The following is a 25,253-nucleotide window of genomic DNA, read 5'->3' on the forward strand; positions in this document are numbered from 1 at the left end:
GTTGGTTTATCTATGGGCACTGGTTACTCTTTTTTAAAAAAATTTGGAGTACCCAATTCATTTTTTCCAATTAAGGGGCAGTTTTTTTAGTGTGGCCAATCCACCTACCCTGCACATCTTCGGGTTGTGGGGGCCAAACCCATGCAAACAAGGAGAGAATGTGCAAACTCCACACGGACAGTGACCTAGAACCAGGATTGAACCTGGGACCTCGGCGCCGTGAGGCAGCAGTGCAATCCACTGCGCCACCATGCCGCCCAAGTCATTGGTTAGTCTTGACAGTGGAAGAAGAATATGCTATCAGTTTTAAAATGTTTTAAACTTAGGACAGGTTGGTACAGTATGTTTGAACATTTTCTTTATGACTCTAACAAAACATTTATTTAGTAATTCAGTGCGCACATCTAGTTTACAAGGCTAAGAATATGGTTCATATTACCAGTTAGCACATTAAAAATCTGCCCTTAATTTTTGTTTTTCGTTGAGATTCGTGTTAAGGTACATTCTTGGAGTAATTGAAAGAGCTGTGCCCTATGGAATATTGCCTAGTCCCCAGAGTGTGGACAAGTCAGGATTGGGATGCATTAGTAGGAGGCAAATTGATTCCCAGCACCACGTTGTGCTTGTGAAATGTAAATGGCTTATTGTCACGAGTAGGCTTCAATGAAGTTACTGTGAAAAGCCCCTAGTCGCTACATTCCGGCGCCTGTTCGGGGAGGCTGGTATGGGAATTGAACCGTGCTGCTGGCCTGCCTTGGTCTGCTTTCAAAGCCAGAGATTTAGCTCAGTGTGCTAAACCAGCCCCTTAAATGAAATGAAATGAAAATCGCTTATTGTCACGAGTAAGCTTCAATGAAGTTATTGTGAAAAGCCCCTAGTCGCCACATTCCGGCACCTGTTCGGGGAGGCTGGTACGGGAATTGAACCGTGCTGCTGGCCTGCCTTGGTCTGCTTTAAAAGTGTGCATCAAAATAAAGAAACTTCCTTTTTATCCGTATTATTTGTAGATCAAAGAAGAACCCGCAGCAACAGAGTGCAAACAGGAGCCAATGGACGCTGATGAGAAGAAACCAGAGGTGAAATGTGAAGTAAAAGAGGAAGAAGATAGTTCAAGTTTGGCAACTCAATCATCCCCTGCGAGTGGACAGTCACGTAAGAAAAGTATGTATATCTGTATTTTTGGTTTGATGGAGCACCAGGTGCTAACTAAATGTTGGTCTATGCCTAAATAAGATGCTTTCAGGTGCGGAAGGCCATCTTAGCTTGTCCATCCTGAAAACGCTGCAATCTCCACAGGTGCCCCTCCAACCCCCTCCCCCTTTCAGCTTCCAGAGTCTTCATACCGCCATTGAAGATGTTGATCACAAGGGCAGCAAGGTGGTGCAGTGGTTAGCACTGCTGCCTGCGGCGCTGGGAACCCGGGTTCGATCCCAGTCCTGGGTCACTGTCTGTGTGGAATTTGCACATTTTCCCTGTGTCTGTGTGGATTTCACCCCTACAACCCAAAAGACGTGCAGGGTAGGCCACACTAAATTGCCCCTTAATTAGGAAAAATATAATTGGGTACTTATTTTATAAAAAGATGTTGATCACTTGGTGTGAAGAACTTGCTAATATCAGTCCTAAGTTTGCCTTTAGTTTCAGTTTTGCATTTAGTGGTTTAAATCTGAACCCTGACGGAGAATTCAGACTTTCTTGGGTGGGTGGATGGGTAGCTTGTGCGTGAGAAGTGAAGTTACTAGTTTAAATAAAAGCAAATTACTGTCTGCTGGAATTTGAAGAAAAAACGAAAATGCTGGAAAATCTCAGTCGGTCTGACACGCCTCTGTGGAGAGACAACAGAGCTAACATTTCGAATCTGGATGATTCTTCGTCAGAGCTTACTAGGTGTTGGCTTCAGCGTGGAAGTTTGAGAGAGGGGACTATATAGATCGAGACTTGAGCAAGGAGAACGAGGTGTGAGGACAAGACTTCAGCGAGGAAAGCAGAGTAGAAAGGACGAGATTTCATTGAAAACGAGCTATGAAGGGTGAGATTTCAGCTATGAGATTTGGGCTGTAAAGGGCAAGACTTCAGCCAGGGGAACAGGGCAGTAGAGAACTTCTTTAGGTACAAGGAAAGGAAATGATTAGTCAAGAGAAATTTAGGTCCATTACAGGCAGAGAATGGAGGCTTTATAATGGCTAATAAGGCTATTACAGAGAAACTAAACAATCCCAGTATCATGAAGGGAAGATGCCGTTGAGATCGAAGATCAGCTAAATGACGGAGCAGAGTCCAGGAGCTGAGAAGTGGAGGGTGGGAGAATGGACCCTATATCATCATGATTTATTCCCCAGAACTGCATCAAATCACCTGTATACTTCCTTATTGTTAGTAGTCTTTCAACTGGGGTGAAATAGATAGATTTTGATCTGGGCGGTTGAATTTTAAATAAGAATGTTGATAGGATCCCATTATAGAAAATTTAATTTTGAAGGTGTACGAGTTGCTTACATATGAGGGAGAAACAAATGGGAAGTATCAAAATATTAACATGCCCACAAATTTCTTTATGCTTCAACATTGAATTTTAAGTCATGGGACTCTCCATGTTATCTTTGGTGTAAGGACCTTTTCCCTTCATTCTGTTTGTCTAGTTTTCAAGCCAGAAGAGTTACGGCAGGCGCTAATGCCGACACTGGAAGCACTTTACCGTCAGGACCCCGAGTCACTTCCTTTCCGGCAACCTGTGGATCCTCAACAGCTGGGTATTCCTGTAAGTACGGTGTGTGGATTTTTTTTGTATACATATTATTTTTCAACCACTTTTGTAAGTGTTGCAATAGTATTATCAATAATAATTTCGGTCGGAGCATTGAAGATTAAGATTGGCATGTCGCGGTGCAGCTGTACAGAACCTTGGTTAGCCCACACTTTGAATATTGTGTACAATTCTGGTTGCCACACTACCAGAAGGATGTGGAGGCTTTGGAGCGAGTACAGAAGAGGTTTCCCAGGATGTTATCTGGTCAGGGGGGTATTAGCGATGAGGAGAGGTTGGATAAACTCGGATTGTTTTCTCTGGAGGTTGAGGGGCGACCTGATAGAAGTCTACAAAATTAAGAGGGGGCATGGACAGAATGGATAGTCAGATGGCTTTTCCCCAGGATGGAAGAGTCAATTACTAGGGGACATATGTTTAAGGTGCGAGTGGCAAAGATTAGAGGAAATGTGTGAAGGAAGTTTTTTTACACCAGGTGGTGAGTGCCTGGAACTCGCTGCCGGGGGAGGTGGAGGAAGCACACGATAGTGACATTTAAGGGGTGTCTTGACGAATACATGAGTCAAATGGGAATAGAGGGATACGGACCCCGGAAGTGCAGAACGTTTCAGTTTAGAAGGGCAGCATGGTCAGTGCAGGCTTGGAGGGCTGAAGGGCCTGTTCCTGCGCTGCACTGCTCTTTTGTTCTTAATTCATTACACCTCCCAGCTTCGTTTAGTCAGTTTTGATAAGGTGTGTCATGAGTTAAAGATTTTGTGGAAGTGTATGTGAAAAGTCATGGGGCTGAATTCTCCGCTGTCTGGATTCTCTGTTTTGCTGGCAGCCTGGGGGTTCCCGACGGCATGGGGCTGCCCCACAATGGGACCAGCCGGCAAAACGGACAATCCTGACGGCGTGCCGTACCAGAAATTTAGTGCAGCAGAGCAAAGAAACCTGCCTCTGGTCATTTTCCTGTTCAGAGATTTTATATCCTCACCTTTCCATGGTATTGACAAAAGGAAAAACAAATGCAATTATAAAAAAAACTTTCGGCCCCTTTGTTACCAAAGTCGGGTTACTGTTTTATAAGCATGCTGTTTACTGTTTACCATTTTATTTGTCCTTCTGGGAAATGTGAAACTCTTGGCTAGCCTGTCATGTAGAAATGGTTGATGGTGACTGAATCAGCCCAATTCTGATTTTATTGCCGCAGATTCTGGGATTTGTTTAGTGTTTTAAGTCCAACATTTTGTAATATCCTCCTTTTTCCTTGAAATTGCAAACCTGTGACCTCGCGAATAGTAATTTTTTTCAAAACGTGGGGGGTTATATTTCAGTAAACTGAGTTTGTTATATTGCACATGTAATCAAACTTGCTGCTAACCTATATTGGATAAGACAAAAGCTGAAAACACTAATGCACAGCAGGTTAACCAACAATTTAAGTGTTGTAAGACACAGGGCTATGATCGGGTGCAGGAAGGTGGGATTAGAAAGAGTACCTGGGTGTCTTTGGACATGGACAAGATGGGCTGTAATTTTTCTTAACTGTAGAGGTGCACAGTTACTTTCCAGATACAAACTGATCTGCTGTGCTTTTCCTTCCATTTCTGTTTCTCTTTCAAATATCCAGGATTTGCAATTTTCCTCTTTTTTCGGATGTAGACTATCCCTTCGAGACATTTCTGCTGGGGTGGAACGCTGCAACCGGTTATGTAGCTTTTAAAGCCATAATGATTCTTGTTTGTTGTACCAATATAGGTGCTTTGCTAGAAAATTGAAGCTTTGTTTCTTCTCTTGAAGGACTACTTTGACATTGTAAAGACACCAATGGACTTGTCTACAATCAAGCGCAAGCTAGATACTGGCCAGTATCAGGAGCCATGGCAGTATGTTGATGACATTTGGTTGATGTTCAACAATGCCTGGCTGTATAACCGCAAGACGTCGCGTGTGTATAAGTACTGTACAAAGCTGGCAGAGGTCTTTGAGCTGGAGATTGACCCTGTCATGCAAAATCTGGGATATTGCTGTGGTAGAAAGGTAGCTGAGTTTTCTTTTTAAGTCTTTTCCTTGTTTTCTATTTGTCTCATATTCTTTCCCTCCTGTCAAAGATAGTTTTGAGGGAAAGTGGTGGTATTAGAACTGAGCGAGACCCAATTCTCATGCAACAGCTGCACAATTAAACTTCGAATCCTGTCCAATTCGCGCTCTCTTTCTCTCATCTCTCTCTTTATCTTTCTCTCTCTTTCTCTCTCTCCCTCTCTTTTTCATTAATAGATTTCATGCATCCAGATTGATCATCCAAACATACATAACTTTCTGAATGAGCTTATGGTGCTTAGATCAGTAATTGGAGGGCATTTAATTTCACACACAGACACAACAACCCACTAATTCTTCAAAATACCTTCAGCCACAAAGAGATTTTGAAGTTTGTGTAATTGAGCTTGTTAATTTTCCCAAGGAAACTACACAACAAATTATTTCTCGTGCTATTCACATTGTTGTTCCTTCAACAAAGCAGAAGCATTCCAGCGGTAATCTTGCACGCTTTTGTATACGCGGTGGCACCAGTCACATCAATACTGTGGCTACAGGCCAAGAGGTTGGGAATTCTGCGGCAGGTCATCACCACCTCCACTCCTAAAGACCATCCTCCATATGCAAGGTGCAGCTCGGGAATACGATGGAATACTCTCCACTTGCCTGGATGAGTGCAGCTCGAACATCACTCGAGCAGCTCGGCACCATCCAGGACAAAGCAACCCCACTTGATTGACATTCTATCCACCACCTTAAACATTCATTCCCTTTACCATCTCCAAACTATGCTGCAGAAACTTGCCACGGCTTCTTTGGGATGTGCCACCCAAACCTGTGACCTCCTACCACCTGGAAAGACGAGAACAGTAGCCACGTGGGAATGTTACCACTTCCCTGCAAGTTGCACACATTTCTGACTTCGAAAAATAGCGTCATTCATTCATCATCGCTGGGTCCAAATCCTGGCACTCTGTACCTAACAACACTGAATACCTTCACCACATGGGCTGCAGTGATTTAAAATAGCAGTACACCACTCATTTCCAAGCATTGAGGGATGGGCAATAAATGTTGATCTCGTCAGAGGCACCGAAGTGTCATTAATGAGTTCACAGGCAAGGGTTTGGATTTTCTCAACTGAAGTAAAAGATTAAAGTACAAATAATATATCAGTGCTCTTAAATTATGGTATGTTATTGCTATCTTCTGTTTCCCTTCTGACTCGGCCATATTATTGCTGTCTTCAATTTGTTGTCCACCACATCCTGAAAAATAATTATAAAAGCTGCGTTCACTGACTGTTACTTTCAGCTGGATATCTACTTGCAATTAGCTGAAATGTTGGTTGGAGTTGACTGATGTTAAAATCTCAAATCTTTAGTTACTTGACAAAATAACTTTTTAAAAATTTGTTCATTAGATATGGACGTCACTGCCATTTATTGCCCTCAAGAAGATGGTGCTGAGCTACAATGCATGGACTGCAGCGGTTCACGAAAGTGGTGGTGAGCTACCTTGAACCGCTGCAGTCCGTGCGTTGTAGGAACTGTGCATTTAGGAAAGGAGTTCTAGGTTATTGACGCAGCGACAGTGAAGATGTGATGACAAAGTTCCCAGTCAGAATGGTGTGTGGCTTGAAGGGGGACATATATCTGCTGCCCTTGTTCGTGGTGGTAAAGGCTGCATATTTGAAAGTTGCTGTTGAAGGAGCCTTGATGAGTTGTTGCAGTGCACCGTGTAGATTTCTCTCACTGCTGCCATTGCCGCAGGTGGAGAATGTTGAAGGTGGTGGATGGGGTGCCAATGAAGGGGGGGTGGGGTTGCTTTGTCCTGGATCATGTTGAGCTTCTTGTTGCACTCATCCAGGCAAGTTTTAGAGTATTCCATTGCACTCCTGACTTGTACCTCATAGATGGTGGACAGGCTTTGGGAAGGTGAGTTACGCTCCACAGAATCCCCAGCCTCTGACCTGCTTCTGTAGCCACAGTATTTATATGGCTGGTCCAGTTCAGTTTCTGGTCAATGGTAATCTCCAAGTTGTTAGTGGGGGATTCAGCAATGGTTAGATAGTCTATCTTGTTGGCAATAGTCATTCCCTGGCATTCGTATGATGCAAATATTTCAGTAGCTTAGGAGTTACAAATGGTGTTGAACATTGTGCAGTGATCAGTGAACATCCCCACTTCTCGCCATATGATGCAGGAACGGTCATTGATGAAACAACTGAAGATGATTCAGCCTCGGGCACTGCTCTGAGGAATTAAACAGACACCTGAGAATATTAGCACAAAACTGCAAAGGAGCTAAAAGGTTGCATTCTAGTGCCTTCCTGTTCTTCGCATAACAGTCAAATTCGTATTCATGATCATCCCTTACACCCTTGTGTTCTCCCTACTCCCTCTCCACCATAGCTCGCAAATCTGCTTCAACCCCATTTCCTTCTACGTTCACCTTCGGAAATAAATCTTCGCCCAAGTAGCTGCTGACAAAACCCTAAAACTCGGAACTGCTTACCCCTTTGGCCTTCCATTTACCACAATACCTCTGAAGTTGTTGGATTGTATTAATGGAGCTACATACATGTTGCTGCCGCAATCTGTCTATATAGCACCAACTAAAAAGTACAGTGTTGAAAAGGAAATTATGGGTGTTATGGTCCATTGGTATTTGAACAGCGAAAAGGAACAACCTATTGGCTGTTTCAAAGTGTTACACGAGTTGTAATGTTTTTGTTTCGTTCTTTGTAGCTGGAATTTTCACCGCAGACCCTCTGTTGCTATGGAAAGCAGTTATGTACAATCCCTCGGGATGCTACCTATTACAGTTATCAAAACAGGTAAGATGGTGGCTTCCAGATGAACTCCTGAAACAGTATTTCATAGTTTTAATTTTTAAATTTGATGTACTTATTTGTACCAAATCCTGTTAACAGCCTAGTTTAATAAGTTTATGAAGATTGTGTCTGATCATTGGAATCTACTACAAGTCAAACTATCACAAGCCTATTCTGTTTTCTGGGTGATGTGTAGCCCTGTATTCTGAATGTTTTTGATAGTGGATACAGAGGGAATGCCTCCTCTTGTGATTAAAGGCATAAATAGAGGACGTCAATATAAGATAATCTCAGAAATCCAGTCGGGAATTCAGAAGAAACTTCCTTGCTCAAAGTGTGGTCGGAATGTGGATCTTGCTACAGCAGGAAACGTTGAAGTGGAAAAACACAGATGCGTTTAAGGGGTAACTAGACCAGCGCATGAGGGAGAAGGGTTCCGATGAGAAGATGAGGCTCGTGGAGCATAAATACTAGCATGTACTAGTTGGGCCAAGTGGCCTGTTTCTGTGCCATATATACTATGTAATCCTTTGTAATGTGCGCTAGTGGGTCAGGTTCTGTGGTGCCTTTATGTAAATTCTATTTGTCTCGAGGGTGTGAGGAAATGAACTTGGTGTTTCTTTCCTTTTCAGTATTTTGTGGCCCACAAAAGTATTAGCTACTTTATCTAAATGTAATTGGGAACGTTTACTCAAAGATGAAGCAATTCAGTATTGTAGCAGTAAGAATTAAATCCTTAGACAAGTCAGTACCTTCTTGTGCAGTCTTTCGGTATCGAGGGTGATTTGCTTCCCTGCTGTTTTGATGGGTTCTGAGATGGCTGATAAATCCAATGCACGATTTGTGGAATTGCCACGTGTGGGGCAGGTGGTACTGGAAGGTTTGGGTCGATGGGTTTGTGCGCTCCCTCCAATCCCCTCGACTCCACCTCCGCATATTCCCAACAAAGTCTCTCTATGTGTTCAGTGCCTTTCTGAATAAACCTTCTCCGTTTGGTCAGTCACAATCCAGGAACTCCCATGAGTTGGCGCAGATGTTTGACCTCTTCAGGGATGGTTTGAGGACATTTTTAAAGTGTTTCTGTTGTCCTCCCTGGAATTGCCATGACTGAGTTGCAAGTAGAACGATTGCTTTGACAGTGTGATGTCAGTCAGACATGTCCCATCCAGCAGAATTGGTTTTGAGTAGTAATGAGTACCTCGGTGCTGAGCTTGGGAGAGGATGTTGCTCTTGCACCACATTTCTTGCTACTAGATTTGGAGGATCAAAGGCCCAACTGGCGGTACTGCTCCAGTGCCATGAGGTACTCAAGTCTGTGAAACATATAGGTGTAGGGGAATCACTGCTGCCTGCTAAACCATCACCTTGGTTACTGGTTTGAAATTCTGCTCCTCAACTCAATTTCCCAAAGTCAACTGGAGACTGTTGGAGGTGATGATAAATGTTATTCTCTATACCTGCCTTTATTAAAAGGTAATCTGATACAGATCGGTTAGCCAATTGAGGAGTTTTCAAAATGGGTTTAAATGATTTTTTTTTAAATAAAGAGTACCCAATTATTTTTTATCCAATTAAGGGGCAATTTAGCATGGCCAATCCACCTATCCTGCACAGACAGGACACGCAGACACGGGGAGAATGTGCAACTCCACGCGGACAGTGACTCAGGGCTGGGATTCGAACCCGGGTCCTCAGCACCGTAGGCAGCAATTATTGCTAAACTATTGCTGACTACTAAGATGACCCTTGCTTACCTTTGAGTGACCGGCTCTGTGCGAGATAAGGCTTTTATCCGGGTCCACATGGTCGGTTGGAAGTTGTTGGGTTCGTCTCAGCTGGGCTCGTCCTACAGGAAATGGTTGCGGGTCCTTGAACTTGGTTGTTCTGCTGCAGTTGGTCACGCACAGGCCGGTCCCAAAAGAGATTGATCTCTAGTGTGCAGAGCTTTTTTATCCTTTGTCTCTTTCGCGCCCTTTTGGCCGGTCATTACTCCAGGTCCAATGGATCGATAGGGTTGTTGATCACCCTCATCGATCTCAGCCAATTAGGGGCGGATACCTCGATGGCTGGGCAGGTCCTAGCTATCATTGTCCCAGGCACTTAGGCCTTTACAAATAGGGGGGTGGGGTTAGCCTGCTGTCGTTGATGGCCCTTAATGCGAATGCTGTTGTCTTGGGGAAAATGGTAATTGATTCTCAATGGATACAAGTTTCAGCCAAGTCTGGTTTCTTTGCGCAATACACAGAGGCTGTGTTCCTGTCTGTGTCCCAAATTGACCACAATTCCCATGGTCCTTTGCAGGTGGCCATTTTACATGGCTACACAATGCTAACCACTGTGCCACCGTGCTGCCCTGAGTTTAAATGAATTAATGGAGCAGTATTGTGTTGCTTGTTTACCAATTGCCGAATTGTTGCTTCCATGTATGTAGTATGTATGGACTGTATGAATGCATGTTTGACACCCATGTTTGTTCATACACTCGCCCAGCCAAAAACAAATCGCTGCATAACTGAAAGCAAGCTTGCCATAAAATATTGTGTGTCCAAACCTCACTTGATTTGAGCACATAATCTAGGCTGACACATGCATTCCTGGTTCAATGCTGCAGTATCAAACGATGCTGGACTTTGGATGAAACATTAAACAACAGTCCTGTCCAATTTAAAGATTAGTGCTTAATTGAACATTTAAAGATTAGTGCTGTGGATGGACGAGATCAAATGGGAGGGGCAGCACGGTGGTGCAGTGGTTAGCACTGCTGCCTCACGGCACCAAGGACCCGGTTTCGATCCCAGCCCCAGGTCACTGTCCGTGTGGAGTTTGCACATTCTCCCTCTGTCTCCCACAACCCAAAGATGTGCAGGGTAGGCAGATTGGCCATGCTAAATTGCCTCTTAATTAGGAAAAAAGAATTGGGTACTTAAAAAAAAAACCAAATGGTTCAAAGTGCCTTCTTGACCAAACATGCATCAATTATATTTTAATTAGTAATTGTTTCATACTATATAATGGACGTTTCCTGTACTGGATAGTCGACCTATAATTATGGACAATTATAAAAACCATGGCCCTCTGATTTAGTTTTATTTGCTCATTTTTTCAAACTGGTTCAATAAAATTAAAGGTTAATCTTTTAGTGTTCTCCCTTACTTTCCACCGTCACCTCTTAAACTTTTTCATTCATTGAATCCTCGTGCTTTAAAGAAAAAATATACATTTTTGAAAAATGTCAACCTTTTTACCATGATCCTCTCGCCCTGACTGTTTTTTGATTTCTATTCACTTGGCTATAGATGTCAAAGTTTACCCGAATATGTCTTTCCTCTTGTAAACAGGTATCACTTCTGTGAGAAATGTTTCAACGAGATCCAGGGAGAAACTGTCTCTTTGGGTGATGACCCTTCACAGCCTCAAACGTGAGTGTCCCCTCAGACTAAATTCCAGGGATCTTGGTGACTGTTCAATTTTTAATTTATATAGAGTGTAGATTTCCATGGCCAGTAGAATAAATTACATATTCAACAGATCCCTAAAGCCGAGATGATTGGTTTTAGATGGAATTGCAGAAAACTTGATGACAATACCAAGAAGAAATGAATTCTAACGGAGAAACAGAATTTGGATCCATTATTTTGTTGGGGATGGGGTGAGGATGTTCCAGAATTTGCAGTAAAAGTAGATTTAAAATGTTCGCCCTGTGCACTCGATTATAGTATGTTACATGAATATGGCAGTAGAAGGATCTGTTCATTTATACTAGCCTGGTGACTGCTGGCCATGGTGGGATCTACTGTGTCACACAACGGGGAAATTTTGTAAATTTCCTTTCGATGTTTAATGTGATCGCATAAAACGGCTCTCCGACTGATTGCTGTATCTCGCTTTCTACTATAACTACGGGCTCTCATTTGTTTTAGGACTATTTCTAAGGAACAGTTCTCAAAGAAGAAGAATGATACACTGGACCCTGAAATGTAAGTGTTTCTCACAGCGTTTATTATTTGTTCTCAGGATGTGGATGCGCGTGATCTTGGCATGTGTCTAGCCCCTATTATCTTGAAGGTAGCACTGGAGCATATTCTTGAGCCTCTCTCATCCTTGTGATTGCGACGCTCCCATTCTGTTTGTAACGATTTGTCTTTCCATTTATTTTCTTCCCTCTACAAGCAGGCATACAATTTTGTTTCTAAGTTTCTGCTAATGCACCTGTTGAGCTAGTCTTGGTGAAGGTCATCCCTTCCCAATGTGCCGTTAAAATAGGAAACTTTGTGTAATTTGGCAGCAGTAAATGCATTCGGAACTGCCTCTTTAATAACTGGTTTCTGTTTGCTGAATGTTGAGTGCAGTTGAAGGGCACCATAGTGAGATTGCATCACAGTCTGGTATAGCAACTGCTCAGCCCAAGACTGCAAGAAACTACAGAGAGTCGTGAACAGAGCCCACTCTATCACACAAAATTGCCTCCCATCCATCTGTCTACACCTCCCGCTGGCTTGGGAAAGCGGGCAGCATAATCAAAGGCCCCCTCCCACCCGGTAAAGTGACCAATTGTTATACTCTTGATTTCTGCAAATGCTTGGCTGGGACTTAGCAGAGTGACTGAGTGCTCAATAATTTCATCAAATTTGGAGTAATCGTTTATCAATAATTCCATGATAATTGTAGTCTTCACATAATATCTTGCAGGAAGCTGTCACTACCTAACTCCAGGTGGCAGGCAAAACTGTACCAAGTTGTACATTAGTTATTATTAATAAAACAGTTTCTTATTGGTATCTCTGATTCCACACACTGGTTTTTTTATTATACATTATTGGTCTTTAATTGTTTTTTTATCGCTAAACAATCTGGTAACGGTGTGTGCGTGACAAAGTGAGTTCTTTGTAGCAGTAAATGTTAAAATAAATTCTGTCTTTTTAAAAGCTTTTAGCAACTGCACTTGAATTTTTTTTTCAGTGGTAAATGAGTAGGCATGGAATACATTAGCATCAACCAGGCAGAGGAAAAGCCTCCAGGAAAAGCTGTGTAATTGTAATACCATTGAGTTAACCCTAGCTTGGTGGAGATATGCACTCCGACTCTCTTCACTTGTTGATAACATTTTTCTATTTGTAGATTTGTTGAATGTACTGAATGTGGTCGGAAAATGCATCAAATCTGTGTCCTTCACCACGAACTTATTTGGCCCTCAGGGTGAGTCTCCTTGCACAAAGAAGTAATAAGTTTAATATGAACATGAAGAATCAGAAGTCAAGTCAGAAGGGGGTTCAGAGGAAAGTTATTCTGCAAGTAAAAAGATCAGTTTAAATTGTGGGCAAAGGGCTCTTCTATGACTTGGTGAGTTACTGGGTAACCTGTGAACCCCCATAACCTAAGGAATTCTTTAATTCAATTCCTAGGTTACATTGGACTCCCTGATCTCCCTGACTGCAGAGGTGCTTTAGTGGTCCTGGTTAGGGAGCAGAAATTCCAGAAAGGTTCCTACTTATTATTCAGTGACTTCCCTGCTAGAAGTCTATGCTCTGATGAAGATGAATTGGTCTGAGTTATGATGCCTTCCATGCCTGATACTTTGTCAGTTGACTGGGCCAGTTGAGGTGCCAACGGTCACTGGAGAAATTGCAGCCCAACTAGGAGACTGCTTTAAAGAGATGCAATAAATCCACTGACAAAAGTTTTGAGCTGTCCTGGCGTTGGCATCTTGCATAAAGCCATTTGGGGCACAATTCATTATATAGTTTTATGGTTACAAAGCCCGTTGAAAGGTATCAATCAAATTTCCAGGCCCACCTTCTTCTAAACAAAACAAGTCCAGAGTTAAAGATGACTGCGAATGATGCTCAGTTAGTTGCCTTGCAGGCACTTGTTAGAATGTAAGCACCACTGAGCTTAGTTCCCAACCGGTTATGAAAAACAATTTCATTTCAGAAGAACCGGTTCAGGATTCACCCACATTGTGCAGTGTTTTCAGTGGAAAGTTGCCTTGTGGGAATTAATGACTTACAACCATGTGTTATTTGTGGAACATAGTCAACGAATAAAACTTGCTGTACATCTAATTAGATTGTCCATTGCTACTTTAAAGAACTGTTAATAGTTTTCTTTTACCTCTTGCAGTTTTGTTTGTGATCCCTGTTTAAAGAAAACTGGGAAAACGAGAAAAGAAAATAAATTCTGTGCAAAAAGTAAGTACTAATGTTGTGTTCTCGATTGTAAATTAATATTGTTTTTTTTTAAAAAGCTGGTTAGTATCTAGTAAAATAATTTCTCCTTTTCAGAAATCCCACTTTTTATCTTAATTCTCCAAAAGAGATGTAGTTCTGTGGATGAATGGCAGAACTCTGGTTAATCGCCCAGTATTAATGTCTGAGCCTACCATTGCTGGCATCGGGCACAGTCCTTGCAACCAAGCTTGGTCATCCCCCACATGAAGCTTTGTTTCCAACGTCCATGGTCACTGGATATCGATGATGTAGGCACAGTGGGTGACTTTCCTTTTGTGCCTCCCCACCTTTGCTCCGCTAAAACTTGGGAATATTGACGTCAGATCTATTGCTCCTGTTATTGCCCTGGCTGAGAAAAGAAAGCTGCACACATTAACTATTGGACTTGAATCCTGCTGATCTACATGGTTCATCGGCCACCCAATTTCACCTACTGAAGGATTGAATAAGTCACGGGTGGCCTTTTAAAATGAATATCCTTCCAAAGCAACGAGCTTGTTGATTTGTGGTGCTGCTGATTAATAGTTCTTGAAACCATCTTGCCAGAAGGTAATGTCTCCTTGCCGATAGACATGCTGATCAAAAACAAAGCAGAAAGGGGCAGCTAAAGTTGTAGAGCGGGGTTACGTGATGTGAGCGTGGGAACGGCTGCATTTGGCGAGCTCTGGTTCTATTCGTCTTTTAATCCTTTGTTTTGTCCTTTTGCATGTTTCATAATTGTCCTTTTTTGGGACACATGTCTTGTACTATGTCGCTAGACGATCCTGATTGTAGTTTTGCAATGAGGAACTGAGTTAAATAGTAGAGAATCCTCGTTTGGCCATGGCGGCTGGTGTTGGCTGGGGTGGTGCCCAGCTTGCAGTGGAATTGTTGCTGTGAGTGGACCTTCTCCTCGGCGGTGCTGTGTGCTTCGGAATGTTGGCTGCCGTTGAGAATGTTGTTCTGGATGGGAATCTCTGCTCAGTGGTCTTTGGTGCTCACTTTGAGGAACTGAGCTATCCTTAGGAGGCACAGGAGAGAATCCTTGTATTTGATAGAGCACTTCCCTGGTAAGGGCCTGCCTTCAGTTCGATGAGATCCTGCTGCATGGTGTGTCATTTATGCTGGACGGTTTGGGATGTAGGGGCCAGACAAGGAGTGTCCGTGAGCCTGGTTCCTGTCGAGAAGTGGGAGGCAAGTTCCCCATTGAGTTTTAGAAATGGGAGGCAAGTTCCCCACTGAGTTTGAAAATTGGCTGCCATGCTTTAGTAATCTTGATTTGAAGGCTCAGCTCATCAGGCTTGATGGAGTACAACGCCATGGTCTTTGAGGCCTGGATTCAATCGGACCACCCCAACCTCTGGCCTTATTTCTCTCCCCCCCACCCCCCTCCTCCTCCTCCCCCAGGCCGGGGTCCAGCCCAGGCTGTGGGTTGCTTGGGTGTCGGAACAACGGCATGCTGGAAGTGAAGGTGCTTCATTCGTTGGAATCCGAGGTCTGTTCAATGATTCTGTCGTGGCTTTGGCCTTTTTTTTTACCAAAAAGGGGGCAATTTAACGTGGTCAATCCGTCTACACTGCACGTCTTCGGGTTGTGGGGGTGAGACCCACGCAGACATGGAGAGAATGTGCAAACTCCACACGGACAGTGACCCAGGATCAAATCCGGGACATGGGCGTCGTGAGGCAGCAGTGCTAACCACTGCGCCGCCCCTGAGGGGGGGGGTTTGGTTGATCCTTGATTGATCTGTTGAAGAGAGAGAGACTGTTTGCCATACCTCTACGTTGTTGGAGCCCTTCCTTCATGTGGGGATGGGTTTAATGGGGGACCCAGCGGTCCTATCCGGTCGTTTCCTGAGTATCCTCATTGTTGTTGGATTTTCCATGTGGAGGCAGTGTTTCTGTCTCTGTTGAGGCAACACTGTTATGTCTTTAATATTCTTGTGATAGTGCGTAGTTCTGGGTGGGGGCTAATAGGCCAAGGTCAGCTCAGGCGCTTTCCCCATAGGGGTTTTTTTCTTCTCCATCGGGGTGAACAATGTGTTATAAATCCTGGTCCAGTGGTCTATGGGAGGTTTCCCCTACAGTACCAGGGGTGATGGAGTGCCACCCTCACACCCAGTTATTTGGTGTCTTGATGATTCTTCTGTTCAGTGGTGGGGTTGGGGTTGCCCCAGCTGGGGCTGGTGCAATGGTTTTTTTGAGTGTTTATGGGGGTGGTGCTCTGCCCTGGGGGTGGTTTGTGAGGTGCAGGATCAGTTGGAGCTTGGGGTGTGCTGGAGGCCCTGGGGGTACTGACTCCTGTGTTGAGTGTGTTGGGCTGGGCCAAGTTCAGTGCCGTGGTTGGTATCCTGTTGCCCACTGGAGCTTGGGATGTCCCTTGTCAAAGGCACTTATTAGGGACATCCTGAGAGGCTGGATTTTGTTTCTTCTATGCACGGGGCCTGGGGTTGAGCCGAGTCCTGGACTTTGGTTGATACCTAATGGTCGCGGCATTTTCTTGTTTGAATGAGCATTTTTTTCTCATCAATGGGTGATTGGCGTGAGCCACGGGAGTGATTGGAACCTGATCCTTTGTTACCCTGTGATCCATTCCTGGTAGTTCTAAATCCCCCTCTTTTTGTTTTGTTGGGAGGTGTTGATGACACTGATCACAGTCTGTACATAGCTACTGGTCCTCTCTCTATAAATGTATGGAATGATGTTGGTTCTTTACTGGACCTGAAGGTTATGTTGTGTTGTGTGCTGTATATGGAACATCCTAGAACTGGGATTCTCATGCATATTTGTCATATGTTTCTTGTTTTAAGGGTGGGTATAAAGAATCCATGATTGGTTCCTGCCTGGGTGCAGTTGGGGCTGGTATTCGAGGGGAGGAGGTGGCAAGGTGTATCATTGGTGCCTGTTGGAGTTGAGGGAGATATATATTGGTGCGCCTCCTAACATAGCGCAAAATGTTTATCCAGAACCCTCACAATTGAGTGGTCGCTGCGTGGGAGGGCGCACAATTTTGTCATGTTTTCATGACCTTATCTGTTTCTTTCTTGATCTCTGGTTGGGCCAATAGAGGCATTAAGTTATGTCTAACGATTGTATCAAGCCACTCACTGCTGTTCTCCTGTCCCCATGTTGAGCCTTTTTTTTCCCTTGCTGTGCTGTATCATTCTTGTGGTTTTGTTACGTTTGTTAAAATGTAAAACCTCAATAAATATACTTTGGGAAAGAATTGTCGAGTGAATTGTGACCAGCCTTGCTGCACCTCTGGCAGTCATTTATAACTGTACCTCTGTTAGCTGTAAAATGGACCCTAAAGTAAGAGGAAAAAAATAAATCTGAAACCCTTTTCTCTCTTGAAGGAAATGTAGTTTTAAAATACAGCAGTTGATATTTTTATGAAAAACTTCTTTTTCCTAGGGTTACCAACCACTAAGCTAGGTGTTTACCTGGAAACTCGTATTAACGACTTCCTCCGCAGACAGAGTCATCCGGAAGCTGGCGAGTGCACGGTTCGGGTGGTGCACAGTTCAGATAAAACTGTGGAAGTCAAGCCAGGGATGAAGACCAGGTGAGAAATGCTGTTCTCCTTCTTTCCACAAACTGGAACGTCCAAAGTTACAAAGTAGATGGCCGGTACACGCTGACTGTGTGTGCAGCAGCTTGCAGTCACCTTTGACAGGAAAGCATAAGAGAGAAGACAGATGCTGATCAAAGAAAAAGGACATAAGGGAATGTTTGAAAGCTCGGTCAAAGAGGGTGGATATTAAGGAAGAGAGAAAGGCGGCAAGGACAAAGGATTTAGTTATATGGTAGGGGGGTGCGGGCAGTAAAATAATTTTCCTTTTAAACAAATCCCAGTTTGTTTGTTTATCCCCTGGCAGACAGCACTCTGCTACCTTATCAAATACGTGTTTTTTTTAATTCATTCATAAATGTTGACATTTATATGGCTTGACCAATTAAGTTTCTGGTCAATGATGATCCTCAGGATATTGATGGTGGCGGACTCTTTTATAATGCCATCGAATATCAAGGATAGGGGATGGGCATTGTTAAGATTCTCTTTTGTTCGGGCAGCACGGTGACGCAGTGGGTAGCACTGCTGCCTCATCACGGTGCCACGGTCCAAGGTTCGATCCTGGCTCTGGGTTACTGTCTGTGTGGAGTTTGCACATTCTCCCTATGTTTGTGTGGGTTTCACCCCCACAACCCAAAGATGTGCAGGGTAGGTGGATTGGCCTCGATTGGGAAAAAATGAATTGGGTACTCTAAATTTATTTTAAAAATAAACTCTATTGTTGGAGATGGTCATTGTGTGGAAGTTTTGTGTCGCAAATGTCTGCTGTAGTTTTGGGAATCTGGTTGACTGTGCAGTCATCGCAGTTCAGTTTGATCCTGTCCACGCGTGCCTTAACGGTAGCACAGTGGTTAGCACTGTTGCTTCACAGTACCAGGGACCCGAGTTCGATTCCCGGCTTGGGTCACTGTCTGTGCGGAGTCTGCATGTTCTCCCTGTATCTGTGTAGGTTTCCTCCAGGTGATCTGGTTTCAGTCCAAAGACGTGCAGGCTAGGTGAATTGGACATTCTGAATTCTCCCTCTGTGTACCCGAACAGGCGCTGGAGTGTGGCGACTAGGGGCTTTTCATAGTAACTTCATTGCAGTGTTAATGTAAGTCTACTTGTGACACTAATAAAGATTATTATTATGGAAGGAAGTGGTAGTTACATAGGACACCAGTTGTAACCAGTCTTGTTCAGTCTGAGACACTGGACAGATGGGATTTAGAGTTGATACCGTTCCTTCACTGTTGCCTGGTCAGAATCCTGGAACTCCTTTCCCAACAGCATGTACTGCAGTGGTTTAAAAATGCAGTTCACCACCATCTTCTTGAGGATAATTTAGGAATGGGTAATAAATGTTGGCCTTGCCAATGACACCCACACCCTGTGAAAGAATAAATAAGAAGTGACTCTCTGGCTCTGGTGATATCAAGGGCTTATTCCACAGTAATTCAAACTTGGGGGTGGGAAGATAGAGACATAATAATTTGTTGGAGATGGGGTTAACTGATTTGTAGGGGGAAAAAAATAAAGGCATTTGACTGTATGATTAATTAATAGGATGGTGGGGAGAGCTGGAGAGTAACTGAAAGAGGGAGATAAAAGTAATGGAATTTGGTCCAGTATAACAGCCGAAATGTATACCTGAATTCGCAATCAATTACAATATTGATGTAAAAATGTGTTGGGACTTCTCACTGCATTTTAGTTTGCTTATTAAATAACTGAGAAGTTACTTCGCCATGTAGATTTGGAAGTCCTTAATGATTATGTGTAAATCTGCAGTTCTCTGAATCAAAATGGATCCCTTGATTACATAGAACCCACAGAATGCAAGGTGAACATGCATATTAGCTTCTGAAGTTATTTGCCACCCGAGATCGGGAATATTCAGTTAATTCAGAACTTTGACAAATTGTTGAGTTTTCTGAAAAATAAAACTGATTCTTAAAATACTATTTGACATAGAAACATGCATAGAAAATAGAAGCAGGAGGAGGCCATTTGGCCGTTCAAGCCTGATGCGCCATTCATTATGGGTATGGCTAATCATCCAAGTTCAATACCCTGATCCCACCTGGCATATGTGCCAGTGATACTTGCATTCAAAATATTGAAGGATTTAATATTTAAGAAAATGCAGTTATATTATCTTCTGGCAAGGGGATTGGGGACATAGGGCACAATGTTAATAAAAAATGATGAAGTGGGAGGAGGAGTTGGAGAGGGAGATTGGATGGGGGCTTTGTACTGCACCAAGTGAACTCCACCACCTCCTCCTGTGCATGGATGGGTCTTATCCAATTTAAGGTGGTGCACAGGGTCCATATGACACTGGCCCAGATGAGTAGGTTTTTCCCGGAGGTAGTGGGCAGGTGCGAGAGGTGTGGGAGGAGGCCGGCGAACCATGCCCATATGTTTTGAGGGTGTGAGGAATTGGAGAACTTTTGGGGAGGCGGTGTTTAGGAACCTATCAAGGACTGTAGGGTTTGAGATAAAGCCAGACCTTATGATGGCGATCTTTGGGGTGTTGGAGGTGCCGGATGGAGCTGCTGGAGGGGTAAGGGGCTGATGTCGTGGCTTTCTTCTCTCTGACAGCCCAGCGATGGATACTTTTGAATTGGAGGTCAGCTACGCTGCTGGGGGTCACGGCATTGGTTGGGAGACTTTAGTTTCTCAGGTTGGAGAAAATCAAATTTGCCGTAAGGGGGTCGTGAAGAGGGCTTTGAGGTACGATGGAGGATGTTCATGACTATATTTGAGGAGCTGTTTATCGTGGTGGCGGTGGAAGTTTGGGGGGAGGGGAGTAAATGGGGAAATCTGTGCGAACTGTATACTCTGGATGTTAAAGTCATGTTGAACACGTTTGGAATAAAAAAAACTTTTTTTTTAAATCACTTCTGTCAAAAGTTTCAATTGTCACTGGGAACTATATTGTTTAATGTAGGTTACATAGAACATAGAACATAGAACGATACAGCGCAGTACAGGCCCTTCGGCCCTCGATGTTGCACCGACATGGAAAAAATCTAAAGGCCATCTAACCTACACTATGCCCTTATCATCCATATGCTTATCCAATAAATTTTTTAATGCCCTCAATGTTGGCATGTTCACTACTGTTGCAGGTAGGGCATTCCACGGCCTCACCACTCTTTGCGTAAAAAACCCACCTCTTACCTCTGTCCTATATCTATTACCCCTCAATTTAAGGCTATGTCCCCTCGTGCTAGCCACCTCCATCCGCGGGAGAAGGCTCTCGCTGTCCACCCTATCTAACCCTCTGATTCTGAATTACCTCCAGGTGCTCTGAGAGCTGCAAAACGATAGTGCAGTCTATTCTGGCCTTTTGGTGGACTCTAAATTTGCCATGCCAATGTGACATTTAAATGTAATTAACTTCACTTTGTTACATATTACATCTTTGAAGATGTATTCCATGAAATCAATAGTTACTCAATATGTTTCCTTATAGGTTTGTTGATAATGGAGAGATGGCAGAGTCATTTCCTTATCGAACAAAAGCTTTGTTTGCGTTTGAAGAGATTGATGGTGTAGATGTGTGTTTCTTCGGCATGCACGTGCAGGAGTACGGTTCAGATTGTCCTCCGCCCAATCAGAGGTGAGCCCAATGATTGTTAGTTGTTTTTTAAAAAATTATTTTTATTCAAATTTTTTGTCAGAAACATTTTGCATAACCGTGCAATTAACATAACAAAATAAAATATAAGTTAACCATATATACAGAGAAAAGAACAATACAACGTAACAATTCCCCCCCCCCCCCCCAGGGGATGCTTTACTGCTCTCCTAGAAAGTCGAGGACTGGCTGCCACCTCCGAGAGAACCCCGCCATGGACCCTCTCAAAGCAAACCTTATTTTCTCGAGACTGAGAAACACAACCATGTCTCTAACCCAGGTCTCGACACTCTGGGGCTTGGAGTCCCTCCACATTAAAAGGATCTGTCTCCGGGCTACCAGGGAGGCAAAGGCCAATAAGTCGGCCTCTTTCGCTTCCTGAACTCCTGGATCGTCTGACACACCAAAGATCGCTATCTCTGGACTCGGCACCACCCACGTGTCCAAGATCTTGGACAATGCCTTAGCAAAATCCTGCCAGAATCCCTTAAAAGCCGGGAATGACCAGAACATATGGACATGGTCAGCAGGGCTTCCCGCACATTTATCCTCAACCCCCAAAGAGCTTGCTCATCCTGGTTGCTGTCATGTGTGCCCGATGGACCACCTTAAACTGGATTAAGCTAAGCCTGGTGCATGAGGAGGAATTAACCCCGTTTAGGGCATCTGCCCACAGGCCCGTATCCAGCTCCCCACCTAGCTCCTCCTCCCATTTGCCCTTATGTTCCTCCACTGGGCTCAATCCTGGCTCTGGATCACTATCCGTGTGGAGTTTGCACATTCTCCCCGTGTCTGCGTGGCTTTCATCCCCACAACTCAAAGATGTGCAGGGTAGATCGATTGGCCACGCTAAATTGCCCCTTAATTGGAAAAAAAGAATTGGGTACTCTAAATGTAATGTAAAAAAATATAATTTAAGTTAATTAGGCTTGTTTAGTTTATTTTGGTGTGTGTGTGTGTGGGGGGGGGGGGGGGAGAGAGGGAAAGGGGGGGGAGGGAGGGAAAGAGAGGGGGGGGGGGGGGAGTGTGTGGTGCACCTGCAAGCTTCTCACTGAGTTTTTCAAGATTTTTTTTTTAACAAACAATTTTATTGAGGTATTTTAGGTATATATAAAAAGTGACATTGTACAATACAAAAAGAAATCAAGACACAAAGTTTTTCAAGATTTTTAAACAAATTGACGAATCGATGGAGGCAAGTTTGTAATGGCAAAGTAGGCGTAGTTGTAAATATTAGTAAATCAGGTTTATGGGACAAATCAAATTAATTTGTGGATTAAATGATCATGGGAAACCATTGAGGCAGAGGGTGTGAATAGGTTCAAGAGAAAATTGGATGGGTTTTTGCAAAGAGGAATAACAAGGCAATGGATGAGGGTGATCTATGACAAAGACATGGATATACTTATGAGCTTTGCCCATGTTCTTCTAAATCGCTGGCTTTGAAAGCAGACCAAGACAGGCCAGCAGCACGGTTCAATTCCCGTACCAGCCTCCCCGAACAGGCGCCGGGATGTAGCGACTAGGGGCTTTTCACAGTAACTTCATTTGAAGCCTACTTGTAACAATAAGCGATTTTCATTTTCAAATTGCGCATTAATTGGAAAAATGAATTGGGTGCTCTAAATTTATTTTTAAAAATAATGTCTGCCTTTTTATTCCCAGCTGCACTATATAGTTAAGAAGGGTCAGTACTTTTTTCAGCGAAGTAAGAATATTTTGGGTGTTTAGAATACAGGGTGTTTGCCTGTGGTTGTTGGGCCGAATCATATTTCCAATGTCTGTACCTAGTCTGCAGTTTACTTTTTGAATAACTATTGTTTTCTTTCTTGGTGTGGTTATAGATTTATTGTGGACGTAAGTTGACGTCTGTTGCATTACGTTCATGGCTATGAATATCAAAAAGTTGAGCTGGGAATACCAGCAAGGAAGGTTGCTGGAAACTTAACATTGAATGTTTTTTGCTGTATTTGACATGATCCCTTTTCCGTTGTAGACGTGTGTACATATCATACCTCGACAGCGTACATTTCTTCCGCCCTCGATGTCTAAGAACATCCGTCTATCACGAAATCCTGATTGGGTATTTAGAATATGTAAGAAAATTAGGGTAAGTATGCACTTTGGGAAGGCTGTTGTTATCAGTGATCATCTAAAGTTCTCCAAAACACTTGTTTTTTTTTTATAAATGTTTTTATTCAGTTTTCATATTTTATATTGAACAAATTACAAATTGTTAGGAGAGAAAAAGAACAAAAAAAAAAAAAAACAAACAAACACGCAAAAATTAACATACATATTTACAGGTAAGCATCTTCGTAGTGGTAACTGCGCCCGCCCGCCCCCCCCCTCAACATGTTTATTTAGTTTGGTTTTGGGCCTTAGCTAGCCATCGAACCCCCGTACCGAACCTGTAGCCCCCCCCCCCCTCCCGCCACCTTCCCCCGACTATTCTTCCTCTTGTACATTGGCCACAAATAGGTCCCGGAACAGTTGCATGAATGGCTCCCACGTTCTGTGGAAGCCGTCGTCCGACCCTCGGATGGCAAATTTGATTTTCTCCATTTGGAGAGATTCTGAGAGGTCGGACAGCCAGTCCGCAGCTCTGGGCGGTGCTGCTGACCGCCAGCCAAACAGGATTCTACGGCGGGCGATCAGGGAGGCAAAGGCAAGGGCGTCCGCCCTCCTCCCCAGGAATAGATCTGGCTGTTCTGAAACCCCGAAGACCGCCACTATCGGGCATGGCTCCACCCTCACTCCCACCACTTTGGACATAACCTCGAAGAAGGCTGTCCAGTACTCCACGAGTCTGGGGCAAGACCAGAACATGTGGGCGTGGTTGGCCGGGCCTCTTTGGCACCGTTCACATCTGTCTTCCACCTCCGGGAAGAACCTACTCATACGGGTTCTTGTTAAGTGGGCTCTATGTACCACTTTTAGTTGCGTCAGGCTGAGCCTTGCGCACGTGGAGGTGGAGTTGACCCTATGCAGTGCTTCGCTCCAGAGTCCCCACCCTATCTCCATCCCCAGGTCGTCCTCCCATTTCCTCCTTGTTGCGTCCAGTACGGTGTCGTCCCTATCTACCAGTCGGTCATACATGTCACTACAGTTCCCTTTCTCTAGGATACTTGCGTCCAGTAGGTCTTCCAGTAGTGTCTGTCGTGGCGGTTGTGGGTACGTCCTTGTCTCCTTTCGTAGGAAGTTTTTGAGCTGCAGGTACCGTAGCTCGTTCCCCCCAGCTAGCTGAAATTTCTCTGTCAGTTCGTCCAGTGTTGCGATCCTGTCGTCCGTGTATAGGTCCCTGACTGTCAGTGTCCCCCCGTCCTGCCTCCACCTTTTGAAGGTGGCGTCAGTCAGTGCTGGTGTGAACCTATGGTTGTTGCAGATGGGAGCCCTGTTCGACATTTTGGTCAGGCCAAGTTGCTGCCGCAGTTGGTTCCAGGATTGGAGGGTGGCTGTCACCACTGGGCTGCTGGAGTGTTTTTTGGGTGGGGATGGGAGTGCTGCCGTGGCGAGGGCCCGGAGGGAGGTTCCCATGCAGGAGGCCTCCTCCGCACGCACCCACTCAGCCTCTGGCTCCTGGATCCATCCCCTTACTCGCTCGGCTGTTGCTGCCCAGTGGTAGAATTGTAGATTCGGGAGGGCTAGCCCTCCCCTGGTTTTTGTTTTTTGTAAGACCTTCTTTGGGATCCTAGCATTTTTACCCCCCCCATACGAACGCCATGATGAGTTTGTCCAGCGCTTTGAAAAAGGCCTTGGGGATGTAGATCGGAATGGATCTAAACAGGAAGAGGAACCTGGGCAGTACGTTCATTTTGATCGTCTGAACTCTCCCCGCGAGGGAGAGCGGGAGTGTGTTCCATCTTTGCAGGTCCTTTTTAACTTCCTCCGTCAGGCTGGTGAGGTTCCATTTGTGGATCCCTTTCCAGTCATGGGCTATTTGGATCCCCAGGTAGCGGAATTTATGTCGGGCTTGATTGAACGGCAGCCCCTTTAGTGCTGCCCCCCCCCCTCTTGCGGGTGTACTGGGAAGATCTCACTTTTGCTCATGTTGAGTTTGTAGCCCGAGAAGGCTCCAAACTCTTTCAGGAGCGCGATGATTCCGTCCATGCTGCTTTGTGGGTCCGAGATATAGAGGAGCAGATCATCCGCATAGAGTGAGACTCTGTGCTCTCTACCTCCCCTTCGGATCCCCCTCCAATTTTTTGCTGCCCTGAGCGCGATTGC

General features: G+C 44.3%; 1 protein-coding gene across 1 annotated transcript in view; it reads left to right on the plus strand.

Annotated features, from left to right (window-relative positions):
• LOC119956586 (histone acetyltransferase p300-like) overlaps positions 1-25,253 on the plus strand; it is an 86,026-nt gene that overhangs the window by 44,079 nt on the left and 16,694 nt on the right. Inside the window, exons 15-25 of the mRNA XM_038783910.1 lie at positions 1,008-1,161; positions 2,640-2,758; positions 4,547-4,786; positions 7,537-7,625; positions 10,961-11,041; positions 11,543-11,599; positions 12,741-12,818; positions 13,743-13,810; positions 17,242-17,392; positions 20,862-21,008; positions 23,023-23,136. Of these exons, the coding sequence (XP_038639838.1) occupies positions 1,008-1,161; positions 2,640-2,758; positions 4,547-4,786; positions 7,537-7,625; positions 10,961-11,041; positions 11,543-11,599; positions 12,741-12,818; positions 13,743-13,810; positions 17,242-17,392; positions 20,862-21,008; positions 23,023-23,136 (1,298 nt within the window). The remainder of the gene's footprint in view (positions 1-1,007; positions 1,162-2,639; positions 2,759-4,546; positions 4,787-7,536; positions 7,626-10,960; positions 11,042-11,542; positions 11,600-12,740; positions 12,819-13,742; positions 13,811-17,241; positions 17,393-20,861; positions 21,009-23,022; positions 23,137-25,253) is intronic.

The sequence above is a fragment of the Scyliorhinus canicula genome, chromosome 23, assembly GCF_902713615.1.
Source record: "Scyliorhinus canicula chromosome 23, sScyCan1.1, whole genome shotgun sequence".
Lineage (NCBI taxonomy): Eukaryota > Metazoa > Chordata > Chondrichthyes > Carcharhiniformes > Scyliorhinidae > Scyliorhinus > Scyliorhinus canicula.